Source organism: Anarrhichthys ocellatus, unplaced genomic scaffold, assembly GCF_004355925.1.
Source record: "Anarrhichthys ocellatus isolate YVR2014 unplaced genomic scaffold, GSC_Weel_1.0 scaffold6, whole genome shotgun sequence".
Taxonomy (NCBI): domain Eukaryota; kingdom Metazoa; phylum Chordata; class Actinopteri; order Perciformes; family Anarhichadidae; genus Anarrhichthys; species Anarrhichthys ocellatus.
In genome coordinates this window covers 8,409,096-8,422,576 of record NW_022280036.1, presented here as the reverse complement: position 1 = coordinate 8,422,576, position 13,481 = coordinate 8,409,096, and the positions used below count along the sequence as shown (strand labels likewise).

The 13,481-nt window shown below is 41.3% G+C and overlaps 1 protein-coding gene across 3 annotated transcripts; it reads right to left on the bottom strand.

Moving 5' to 3' along the window:
* Window positions 1-505: 505 nt before the first annotated feature.
* On the bottom strand, window positions 506-13,319 carry LOC116383202 (myocardial zonula adherens protein-like). Of its 3 annotated transcripts, XM_031846845.1 has the most exons (14): window positions 12,862-13,319; window positions 12,086-12,160; window positions 8,595-8,687; window positions 7,710-7,871; window positions 7,520-7,612; window positions 7,304-7,417; window positions 7,048-7,200; window positions 6,540-6,665; window positions 5,652-5,780; window positions 5,476-5,570; window positions 4,782-4,887; window positions 3,927-4,010; window positions 3,616-3,722; window positions 506-3,517 (listed from the first exon to the last, which is right to left on the bottom strand). In XM_031846845.1, exons 1-14 carry the CDS (start codon window positions 12,934-12,936, stop codon window positions 2,665-2,667), a joined length of 2,265 nt encoding a protein of 754 aa, XP_031702705.1. In that variant the 5' UTR covers window positions 12,937-13,319; the 3' UTR covers window positions 506-2,664. The 3 variants fall into 3 exon arrangements, with proteins under 3 accessions (XP_031702705.1, XP_031702702.1, XP_031702703.1); XM_031846842.1 differs by having other exon boundaries at window positions 5,476-5,780; XM_031846843.1 differs by having other exon boundaries at window positions 3,616-3,677; window positions 5,476-5,780.
* Between the last annotated feature and the right edge of the window lie 162 nt (window positions 13,320-13,481).

The following is a 13,481-nucleotide window of genomic DNA, read 5'->3' as shown; positions in this document are numbered from 1 at the left end:
ATATAAATATATTTTTCCATATATATGTGTGTGTGTGTGTGTGAGAGAGTGTACCAAGTCAGATCACACCATACACTGTAAAACATTGATGGCTTTCTTACATTTTGTAGTTTGTTCCACATAAATAATCCTCTTTTCTTATCAGAATCCAACAAACTAATCAAAACAGGTGTAGCATGTGTACTTTGTGGTAGTGCAATCTGAAGCACAGGATGTACTTTACTGATAATATCACCTATACTGCACACTTTAGATTTTGTCCCTGTAATCCTCTAACGTCTATTTTACCTCATTGTTTTAATGTACAAAGCTTTGGAGAGGTTTTTTTCATGGATCTGCAAACGTTTTTGCAACATCAGTGATGTGAACAAATTCTTGCAACACCATGTCTGGCCTCACTCTGAATTGGTCTATCATCACTGTACAACATATATAAATCGAAATTACAAGTAGGATTTGGTTCGGTGAAATAGCTGAAATAGCTTGCATTGCGAAGCCTATGTACTGTATATCATTTAGAGTAAAGTATCTGAAATCTGCCAACTATACAGAACAGACAGTTCCTAAAATGTAGTCACTGAGGTTTTGCATATTTGCATAAAGGTTATCTGGAGTTCAGTGTTCATGCATGACATTAAATGTGAAATTGAATCATTACAAATGGATGAAATATACAAAACATTTCTTAAAGCTTCTTTTGTGTTTCTAACGAGATAAATTCAGACAGAGTGATCCGAATCGATGAAAAATTAAGTAGTCAGACGTACGTATATACTGTAAGCTTCAGGCTTTAAAAATGTATGAGGTTGCACAGTATGAAAGTGCTGACACAATCAGGATGTCTGGTACTTATACAGCAAAGTCTTTATTATCCAAACATATGCTGGCCTCTTATCATTAGTCGCAGTATGATATGTATCGTTGAGGAAAAAGCACATCATAAAGCTTTTTCAAACACAGTTGTGGCAGTGCAGATACCAGCTGGATAATACTTGTGCCTGTGGCTCAGGAATGGCAGTCACCTAAATAAGGTCAATATCTGTAAAGTGATTGAACAGTCTTGAACAACCTTATATTACTATATTACCCTGTTGCCAATTCAAAGATATTCATCCCACCCCCAGTATCAGATAGTAGGCTGTTCACAAAGGCACAAAGCATGTTAATAAATATGTTGTACATAATGGGACAAAAACTGAATAATATTCATTCAATTTGTACAGTGCCAATATAAAATGATATGAATATAGACATAATAACTGTATCAACCTTCATATAAGACTGAATGCTCATAGCTCTGTGAGCAACACCAGTAGGCTACATTCAGTGTAAACAAAACAAATAAAATCTTACAGTACATTACTTACAAAATATCTATACAGAGCATCAAATTATTTACACCCTACAGCAAGCAACATTTTATTTTCATTAATATTGCTACGTTAAAACATAGGCTGAAAACCTTCATAAGACCTTTTACACCACCAACCAGACTCAAACATATGAGATAGTGTTAGAACTAATATGCATATGAGTCATGAATGGTGATTCCGAAAAACATAACTCACAATAAAAATAAGAGTAAAGACAAGTGAGTTTAAAGGATTCGTTCAACATTTTAGGGATCACGCTTCTTTGATTTCTTTAGAGGAAAGGATCAATACCACTGACTACGGTAAATATGTGACTGCACTTAGCTTAGCTTTTACCACAGAAACACAGAACTGTACAGTCATGATGTACAGATTAGCTTAATGCTAAGATAACTGCATCTACATATTGTTTAGCTGAGCATAAAGACTGGAAACTTGTATCAAAATGAATCTACCAGCACGTGTAAAAGTGTAACAATGTCAATTTTCCATTTGATGGGTGTTTCTGGACCGGACTATTTCTTGACTCAAGTCTCCACAGTCGCTCCCATAACCCCTGTAAAATGGAGAATTGGCGACGCACTTCAGTTACCCTTCCGCACCAGCTTTAGGAAGTAGGACCGTCAGTTTTTTTCAAAAAGTCAAGTTTGAGCCACTTCGTGTATTCGTGTATCGTGTAATGCATCCCCACTATGTGTCTTGTGAGACTTGGAACTTCAGCTCTGTCATTATTCTGACAATCTTGACCCGAAACAATGCCATTGGGTTGCATATCCTTGTATGAAACCGTGCTTTCTTATCTGTCTTTTTACGAGCTTCTGACGAGGGTTCTGAGGATGTGTGGTGAAAAGTAGTGAAAAGTGAACAAGGTTGCACTGCAGATCCACTCATTCCTGATGCCTCCACGGCCACTTGGGTTGCAGCTAGCATGTGAGTTCTCAGATTTGTTGACATTGAAGAGCAGCAAGCTGCTTTTTATAATGTCACCAAACCCTTATCTTTCCAGACAAAACGGTTTAGGACCCAAAAATACGTCAACAAGCTGCTTCTTAGATGCTTCGATGCAATAGGTCAGACTGATAGTGAATTTCACTTTGTTACTTTTGAACAACACCTGCAGGCTAGCTCTTTCCTCCTGTTTTCAGTCTTTATGCTAAGCTAAGCTAACCAGCTGCTGGCTGTAGTTTTGCAGTTACATTCCAAAATGTTAGTGGTATCAGCCTTCTTATTCAACTCTTTGCAAGAAAGTGAATAATTTAATTTCCCAAAATGTCGAACTATTACTTCAAGATCACTCTATGTTTATCTTTTCCGTTATTTCCAGAAGTTTCATGAACGGTGTATCAACTTGAGGGGTTCTTGATCTTGGTCGAGAAGAGAGCAGAGAAGAAGAGGATTCCTCAGGACTTGGTCGTGTGTCTGTGTTTGTTTCTGCGTCGACCTCATCTCTGCCTGATTGGACTGGACTCACAGGAGGCTCAGACTCAGACGGACGGGTGTCGGGGAACATCCCACTCGATACTGAGGGGTTGTGCTGCAGGAAACGGCTGTACTGGCCAGGAGTGTACATCAGTAAACTGGACTCCAGCCTGCTTGGTGGAGGGTAATTAGCCGTGAACGTCCTTGGTCGGGTGGACGTTGTTAGGTAGTGGACTGGATATTGAAGGGGAGATGTAGGGGATGAAGGTTGTGTTGGGAACTGAGGTTGTACTGGGGATGGAGGTAGAGTGGGTGATAGAGGTTGTGTTGGGGATGAAGGTAGAGTGGGTAATACAGGTAGGGGTGATAGAGGTTGTGTTGGGGATGAAGGTAGAGTGGGTAATACAGGTAGGGGTGATAGAGGTTGTGTTGGGGGTGAAGGTAGAGTGGGTAATACAGGTAGGGGTGATAGAGGTTGTGTTTGGGATGAAGGTAGAGTGGGTAATACAGGTAGAGTGGGTGATAGAGGTTGTGTTGGGGATGAAGGTAGAGTGGGTATTACAGGTAGAGTAGGTGATAGAGGTTGAGTCGTTGATGAAGGTAGAGCAGGTGATGGAGGTTTCACTGTTGGTGGTGGTTGAACAGGTGGAGAGTGTTGAATGGGATGGAGATGAGTTGGTTCATATGAAACAGGAGGTTCAACATCATGCCTTTTTGCTTCACGTCTGCAGAAGTCAGAGATCAGAGTAATAAACCACCTCTAAATGAAGCACCAAATATGACCTGATACTACTGAATATGTTTCTCTGACTTTGCTTCTTACCTGGGGAGCAGATCGCAGCCTACTGCAATCTCCCTGGTTTCCAAAACCTCTCGTGGTCTATTCTGTGTGGACATAAAATACTTCAGCTTGTCTTCTAATTCATTATTCTAGGAAAGAAGAAACAGGAAACAACACTGTCAGGTCAGGTACATGCAAAGAACTGCAGTCACTTAACATGTGCAAGTGATTAGATAGGTGCAGTGACACGAGGAAACAGAAAAGTTCAGGTGATCGATTGCTCAGCAGCCCAGACAGATTACCACACCACACCAAAATAAAAAACACACAGTGAACACACGGATTTGTCTTACCTCACACTCCACTATTGCGATTCTGTCCAGAAGCTCTGAGATGAACATGTCCTTCTGAGCAACTTGACCTCGCAGTGTTTGAACCTTCACAAATTAAAGATTGAAAACAATTATCATGTGTTTTCAGTCAGACCTTTTCTCTGCTCTGCAATATAGATTGTTGGATTTCCTAATCATTTTCTTTCAGGAAATAACTATGTGATTTGGTTCTAATTATAGGGAAAATAGTAATGGAAAGGAAAGCTGCATTTAAACCACTTAGTATTCATTAATTATTCATTTATCAATGGAAACTTGTACGCTCGCCTGTAGACAAATTTGACATAGTTGTATGTCTGACTGACTTTCTAAGTTGCATTAGCAGTTCATTAGAATGTATTGAAAAATGTACTAATTGAACACTGTCTTTATTTTACTCAATATATATTAAAAACAAATCACAGTTATTTCCAGGAATGTTCTTGGAAATGATTCAGAAAATAAAGACCCATAAAATAAACCGTTACCGTTGAAAAAACAGTGCAACCCTTCAAGAATATTCCTGCTAGCTACAGTATAATGGATACTGAATACAAGGATGAACTTTTTGAAAAACCAAACTGTCTTATGAACTCATGAGGGGCCAGTAAAGACCTTTATCTTTAGATAATCTAAAACCAATAGGCCAGCACAACGCTCCACCCTTTATTGACTGTGGTTCAGATTATGTGTTATATTTCTTGTGTGCATTGACGTCATCCATACACTGGTTGGTAAACATACTTCCTCTACTTCAGTTGACGTTGCATCGCATCCACACCCATTACGAAAACACAAGAAGAACAGAGGTGCCGCGGATAAATAACCTCTCCTCACCTCCTCGATCATTCCTTTGACTTTTCTCTGCTGGCAGAACACCATGTCGTTCAAGTGTTTGATTCTTTCACGGAGATCCGCAGATTCAGATTGCAGCTCTTTGGACCTAAGTAGAACGAGAAACCAGGTAAACCCACATATAAATCTATCATGCTGGTGAAAATGGGTTTTATCTCTTCTAGAAATGTGCAGCCGCTTCAGCGATTCTCCGATCGAGGATAACAAACTTCAGAAGGAAAAAAAGGACTGCAGCATACTGATTGATTTGCAGTCTTTAAATGAACAATGTGTAACATTTAGGGGGATTAATTGGCAGAAATGCAATATAATAAGCAAAACTACGTTTTCATAAGTGTATAATGACCTGAAACTAAGAATCCGCCATGTTGCACCGCCATGTTTCTACAACATTACATTTGACATTATCTGGAGGAAGGCTACCGAAACTCAGTATTAAACTTCCCTGGATTATTAAAGATTGAAGTATTAATCAGCTCCAACGTTGCTGGTGTTTTTTTATTCGTTTTGGTGTCATTTAATATCACGCTGAAGCAGCATTTCCACAGCTCTCTCTGTCGGGCTGAGCTCCTCCAACAGGACTGTGTCATACAGTGTAAATTCTCAGAAAAAAGCTAGTAAGTTGACCTCGAGTTGGGATTCGTCATACTGGTTTATGTGGGAATTATTTTTGTACCTTTTGACAACAGTTGAATCAGTTGTGTCTGTCAGCTCCATCAAGCGGAGACGCTGTTCACATTCCTGCAGCTTCTTGCTGAGTTGACTCTTTTCCTGTGAAAATATGTTTTCATTGTCAATTTTGAATATCTGCAAGAAGTGTAGTATCTTTGTCATGTTAAAATTTTGCCTTACGTTTCCCATACAGTCCAGTAGGCGCTCCACTTCAAGGATCCTCTGGTCTCTCTCAGCAATCTTGGCCTCTGCAATTCTAATGTTTCTCTCTGCTTCCTCCAGTCGCCTGATGTACTCATCGAGTTGAGCCTGTGTGAGCAGACATACACTTGGGGATTAGATGTAAAACGGCTCATCATACGTCAGTGTTGTGGCATTGTAGTGTTGTGGCATTGTAGTGTTGTAGACTTCCTGAACCGAGACCAAGTTATGACCAAAACTAGACCAGTGCAAGTCCCTCAATGTATGACACACTTATGATGAAAAAAACAGACGCGCAAACCATATGGGTACTCTTCAAATTGATCCGAAAGATCCACATTCCCATAAAAACACCAACAGAATACAAATACTATTCCTCTTGAATTACCTCTTGTATCGCCACTTATACTCTATATGTGCGTATGTATAAGTGAACCATTAGAAATGTCTTGATAAAGCAGCTCTGCAGAGGTGAATTTTATGTGTGGGAATTTCCCTTCGTTTTTTTATGAGCAATCACAATAAATCTGCACAGGCAGTTTAGTGATGAAATAAAATGCAAGCGTCTTCTTTGTCTGAGACTGAATGAAGAGGTGGTTGATTTGAGGACAAGAACAAGGCCTTCAAAAAGTGGTCTTGAGACCAAGACCGATCTCCACTACTACAACACTGAATGTAGCATCTACATTTTTGTCAGTTAGAATACATTTTCTCTCGAGATAAATTTTCACTGTAATCCAAACTTTGTGAAACGTGTCAAGTAATCATCACACGTTCATCCTGTTCTTATGAAACATAAAGGCTGGTATTTATTGGCACTGAAACTTTATATGTTTAGTAAATGAATAAGGAGTAAAGAATGCAGACCTGTAGGCCTTCAACCTCCTCCCTGTGTTTCCGCTGCTCCTCCTGCAGCTTCTCCTCGTACTCCTGCTGTAGCTTTGCTGAGAGCTCCTGCAGCGCCTGACTGTTGGCCTCCCGTGCAGACTCCACCTGGAAAATTCACAGCACAGCAAAAATTGATTATTCCATACTGACAGTAGAATAGAAGATGCAGCTGATGTGTTAGTGTGCTGCAGTGAGCTGATCTGTTGTCAAATCTGCTGGATCAAAGCGTACTACTTTATCTGCTGATTCTCATACGTCTTAAATCTTTGAAATTGGGGTTGTTTGCTGTCTAATGCAAGCGAGCGCACATCTTGACCCTCTCTAATGTTACTAACTCATCAGACCATTTTGGAACAGGCCACTTGTAACACCTGCTGGGTGGATTACATCTCAATAAATGTGCCAGTGCAGGTTTTTTTTGTGTCATGTATTGAGTTGTGTGGATGCATCAGGGTATGTGTGAATGAGGATGAAGAGATGTAATTACCTGCAGTCTCAGAGTCTGGTTTTCAATCTGCGTGGCTGCCAGCTCTTTCTCCTTGTCTCTGAGTTTTTCTTTTGTTTTGTCACAGGTGCTCTGCAAACTTTTCACCTCGTCTCTCGTGTCTACTCTTTGCTGACAGTTCTCTAGAAGAGATTTCTGCAAAGGAAACTTATTTTAGTCATCAAGCGAGTCCTCTCCTTGACGGCATGCAGCTGTCATGGAGCAGGTCTTTACAGACTCAGTGACATTGATTTGTTACCTGCAGGCCGATGTTAGCAGTTATAAGGGAGCTGTTCATCTGATCGAAGCTCTCCATGGCTGTCGTCCGGACCCTCACCTCTGACTCCAGACTCCTCTGATGTGAATTGGCAGCCTGCATACACACATGGCACATTGCATTTTCACATTTATTCACAGCTTGAAAGACTGAAGTTCGATGAGGGAGTTCGGAGCACGGTGTTACATAATTAATTACCCTGATTTCCTGTGAAAGCTTTTGCATTGATTGCTGCATTCCTCCAAACTGCCCGTACATCCGCTCTCTCACCTTCTCCAACGAATCTCTCACCTGTATACACAAAACTTACAGATATTATCCACACTACATCCCACACAGCCTTGCATAGATGACGTAAAGGCCCGGCTGTTTGTTAGTTTCCACTCACCTCCCTGATGTACTTCATCTCATCCTGAAGGTGAGTGACCGTCCACTCTCGCGCCATCACCTGCTGCTGACTGTCCGAACCCGTCTGCACTACGCCGTACACTTTGGGCCCTTGATTCTCCTGCGCGGTCTCTGGAGCCCCATTGGCCATGTCTCTGAGGTGCTGAGGGAGACAGGATCGCACCGGTCAGGTTTCTGCAGCCACCCTGCACTGAGGCTGACTTCTACCGTCTACCGCGTGTTTGTGTGTTCGCTTATGTGCACAAATGCACACTTTCAAGTGCATCCCATGTTTGTGTGTTTGTGCGTGGAAGCACATGCCTGCGTATGTACACTTGATCAAGTATTTCCAGTACTACTGCTGCTGAGCACTGGAAACAGGCTGGGAACAACCAGCTAAAAAAAAGTGCAGGGTGTATTGAAGGTGTCATGTTTCTGCAACCCAGTAAATGAGCTGCTGCGTGTCTGCCTATTGTACCTCTGGCAGCCAGGCGACTGATGCACACCAGCCGAGAAGAAGTGCAGCATTTTAAACAATGCACTGACTAAATAACAAATGACAGTTATAGTCCTGGGCACCAATACATTACAGAACTGAAACCTAGAGATTACATTTCCATAAATATTTTAGTACCGTCGTGAAAGGGGTTTTGTTTGGAGATTAGAAAGAATTATCTCTATACAGCTACAAAGACAGACTTCAGACGTGGAATTTGTTACAGTCATCGACAAGCACATGCTCATGTTGAATATCCGTGAATACATTATTAATGACAGCCTTAAGGTGCATGCACAGAAAGGTGTTTTTACAGAATGTCAGTGACACACATGCTGAAGCAGTGGCAGTGTCATGCCTATTATTCATGTGTTGGATGCGGCTGTCTACCTGCTGAGGTGACTCCCTGCCAGCCGGCCTCTCTCTCTGGATCAGCCCATTCTTCTTCTTCCACGCCCAATTGACATCCTTCTCTTTCTCAGCCTACAGAAAGAAGGCACAAATAATAATACAATACTCACACAAATGTTCAAAATAAGTGTTATTATTTTGTGTACACATTCTGCGGCACTGAAAGACCTTGTAATTAGCAACGTTTATGTTGCAATAATTCACTCTAGTCTGTCATTGTGTTTGGTCACATCTAGGTGCCAAGAATGAAGGCAAACAAACTGTTTTGGAAATTTTTGCCATTTTATTATCTTTCATATTTAAATAATTTTGCCCTCATTCTGTCTTAATTTGTATATGTTGCATCGTTTTCTACTTGTATGTGTATATTACATTTTTTATAGTGCCTGGAGTCTCTATTATATTTTCGTTTTAGATCATTTCTCCAAATGTTTTTGTGTATGGGTGTGCATCAGAGTAGTGCTTTATGAGCTGAGCTTGTTTATGTGTCAGTGCGACAATGTTGACTTAGTTATCTGGAGATCATACTGTCTAGGAAGGGGACCTTTAGGGAACTGTATCTGTTCCACCAATTAAGGTCTGTTGCAGACTTTGAATTGAAAAGCTTTTTCCAGCCAAAATAGACAGACAGACAGACAGACAGACAGACAGACAGACAGACAGATAGATAGATAGATAGATAGATAGATAGATAGGCGTCAGTCTCCCCATCTCTCAGAGATAAGAGTGAGGAGGAGCTAGAACAAAGACGCCAGTGTTGTCGTGTGGACAGAGCCATGCCTCATATTTCTCTACCTCTTCATCTACAGAGGACATGCTGTTGAGGAATGTTGAAGGCATGCTAATAGGCTGATCCGAATTCCAGCAGATGGAAGATAAGGAAAGCCATGTTTATGTTTTAACAACACTGCAGCAGAATAACAATGCTCTATGTGCTGTCACTTCAGCTCTGACTTTTACAATGCAAATTCTTGACCCCACACTGTGGTGGACAATGTTAACCTGACTGTAACTGAAACTGCAGCCATGTAATATTGGTGGAAGGAAAACACAGGTTTTTGTTTTCTTTTGTTGCTCTGAGGACCATGACCTCCGCACAAGTCACTGACTCCCAGAATCATGTAAACATGTAAAGACGACTCAAAGATATCCCTTTGACATAACTATATGTCGTTGTCAAACATTTTACTATGTCAATTGTTAACTGACTGCTTTGTCTTACGGCAGCATTAAGAAGGACTCGACTGACTAGATTAGCTCTCATGTATCTCTTTGTGCTGAATTGTGTTCACGTTGAAGAGACTTTCATCCGTTGTGGAGATGAAATTCAATGTATGTGTAGAAACTTCTATATGTAGCAACTGTGTCTAAGTCCTCTGTGTGTGCGTCCTGGTGCAGATGTTTTGCATCTCATCTAGGCCATAGTCACTGCTTGGATTGTGTCCATGATGTTTCAGGTTGCAGGACACACCCTTTCTAATTTTATGGTGAATAACCACTTAACCCAGCGTTCCTACTGAAGCATAATATCTTTAGCAGAGGATGTTTCTGTCATATCCTTCCTCCTTGATTAAGTTCACGCCTTCTCTTTTTCCTTTCTCTTCACAAAGTCACAAAAATACACAATCAAAAAGATGCAACTGATCTGCATTTGACCTTCCCTCTCGATTACATCTAAAATTTAAGTTTGAGCAACTTCAGTGGAAATTTGTCAAAGCACATTGGCTAAAAAAGAAAAAAAAGGACGTAAATGCTTCATATGTAAATGAAGGAATTAAAAAAGTTGACTGTAAAATCATTCCTGCTGTGCCACTTTTGAACGTTGTGCTGGTACTCAAACTAAATGCTGTTGCAATAACGACAGCGTTACGTGTCACAGCAATTGCAGCAGCGACTGCACAGAGCCCTAAGCTCAGCGCTGAATACATAATGAGCACATGAAGAGGACACAGAGGTGAGTTTTTAACCTCTTGAACCCTGATTTTCTAGTTTCAGTTTCCCCTGAAGTGGCTTCAAAGTTATGTTTTTCCACACTGTTGTCCAGTTTTAAATGCACATTATAGTATATTAGATGGTGATACGACTTCAGTGAATTTACATTAGGTTATATTGAGTGAGTGGGCATCATCACAATTTTATGTTCGTGGAAACCTTTGGACCTTATACCAGTGGTTTAAATTGTCCTTTTGGGAAATACATTTATTCCCTTTCTTTCTGATTCTTAGAGATTGATATCGCCAGCAGCTGGTTAGCTAAGCTTAGACTGGAAACTGTTTCCTCCTGTTTCCAGTCTTTGTGACACCTCTTGACAGAATATAAGTACCTTTCCCAAGATGTTATTACCCCTCCAAGGCCATTTCTTACTATTGTGTTTTTACTCTCTACATTTATTACCACCAATTTCATTGCACCTCAGTGCCTCAGTTTATTGTCTTAAAAAAAAAGAAAAAAAGTAAAAGTGCCACACTGCTGTTAGAGCTGCAGGTCTGTGCAGAATGAGCTGCACAGTTGCAGTGGTGCAGAGTTTGTATCTTCACTAAACACACACTAAAGTACACATCATCATCGAGCACATGGCTGTTACTCCACTTCGTGCTCACTCTTGACCAGACTGTCCTCTGTCATCAGTTCCAATCGTCATGGTCACACCCTCCCAGAAGGAAGCACATTCAGAGATTGTGGTAGCGTGCTATCAGTGGAGGTGTGGTAACTAGACGAATACCATACTCCCTGCCCAAGGTTCATACAAAACACACCACTAGGGTTCTGTAAGGATTCAGCACGTTAAGGACCAGAAACCCTCTCAATGCCAACAATAAGCAAAGTATCACAATCAGGTCTCACACTCTCCCTGTCAATCTCTGGCCTCTGGGCCGCAAACAAAGGCAGGGGCAGAGCCACCTATAGCAAACACTCACACAGCCTGCAGCGTACTCACAATCAGACAAACAGACATGAAGACTGTGCAGAATGTACTCATGCACTTCAACGTGTTTGTTTAGTTACCAGCGTTTGTCTTCATACTGTGTCTAAGGTGTTTCATGTGGGATATCGAATATATTTTCTGTTCATTTTGAATATTTTTTATTGTATGGAATAGATTACAACACAGAGTTGGACTTTAGCTTTGAAGTAAATGTGAAACAGCTGTGTGTGCATTATCACACACACACACACATACACACACCCATCTGTCATGATTGTGTAACTGGTCCAGATGATGAAATACACATAAATCTCAGTGGCTCCACCATCTTTCTTTTATTTGTATTATATGACGAATTAATGTTGTATTTTCAGTGCTGATCATTCTCCTAGATCCCTATTTTTGAGAGTGCCTTGGTGAGAGTGGCTTAAGTTAACTCTGTTCATTAAACCTTTATCTAAATAGTGGTGTCAAGCAAGGCTTATAGGCAGGATGCAGCATGGTTAATTGTAGAATTTCAATGAGGGATTTACATACGACTTACTGTGTCTGAGTTTGTGGTTGTTGGCTCCTTGAGTCCATTATCTCCTGCTTGTAGAGTTAACCTGAGGATCCTCCTCTGAGAAAAACAAACAGACAAAAAGCAAATAAATGATGTTCTGCACACAAATTGATGTTGGCATTATGTCACCGTGAGAAAATACAGAAGAGTTGACATTGAAACATCACTGAAACTGAGGCAGAGAATGGTGTGTTTATTTATAGTCAATGGAAACAGAGCTGTAAACAAAGTTTATGTAAATGCTCCAAAACTGTGTTTACGGATGCATTTTAAAATTTACACCACAATGAGTCCTTTGTTTGGTTATTCCCCAAAAAACGTAAAAGCAGTGATGAACATATTCATACTCAGTTTACTGAATCAGAATAGGTTCTTTCTTCATTAGAAAACAATGGGAATAAGTTTAAAGGCCTGTTTAGTACAAAGGCCTGTTTTATCAGAGAGCTGTTCAAATAAACATGACAGCCGTGCCTCCTGCACACTCAGCTCACATTACATGCTCCTGCAAGTGAGCACATCCTATAACAAACTGTTAGATGATTAGGGAACAGAAAATGTTTGTTGGGACTGGGAGAATGTAACTCAGTGTATACAGACAAGAAACCAGTGGTTCAAGAGTTAAAAGGAAACGGGAGACAAACAGAAGAGGGAGGGGGGAAAACACTGGACTAGTTGTAAAACACAGAGGAGAAGGAAGAGAGAAAAGGGGGGAGACAGAAGGAGAGTTTCAGTGTCCTGACTCATCTAGGACTTCTTACCTCACTTGAAGGCTTTGGAGAGTCCTCTGTTCTGGTGGTGGTGGAAACAGTTCGTCCTGCACCGTAGCGAAGCATGTCTCCTCTTCTGTCCACTACTCGTTTGTCTTCCTCTCCCTCTCCGGACCTCCTCCCTCCCTTCCTCTCACTTCCTGAGTTCTGCTTAGACTCTCTGTGCGACCATCTGCCCCTGGCTCCAGCCAGGGAAGAGGAGGGAAATTCCACTCTGTCAAGTCTGGTGCTAGTGGGAGTCCACAGGGCAGAGGTTCCCTCTCCGTCTGTGAAATGATCAGGTGAAATCCAGTCCTACACTCAGCAACACAAATACAACTGTGTCATTGTCTTAATTCCAGCCTGACTGCTCCTAACTCCACCTGGTTGACAGGGTGGTCAGTCTATCAGCAACCTGCCTGCCTCTTTCGCTCTGTCTCTCTCTGTCTCTCTCTGTCTCTCTCTCTCTCTCTCTGTGTGTGTGTGCGTCTCTGCATTCCCATCAGACCTGTCGGGCCACATTTCAGTTGCCTCCCTGGTTTGTGCCTTTCTGCCCTGAGAGCATGACTTTCACAGGGAGGGGCCTCTTTCTTGGGCTGGAACAGGTGGAGCCCTTGTATCAACAGGAGTGG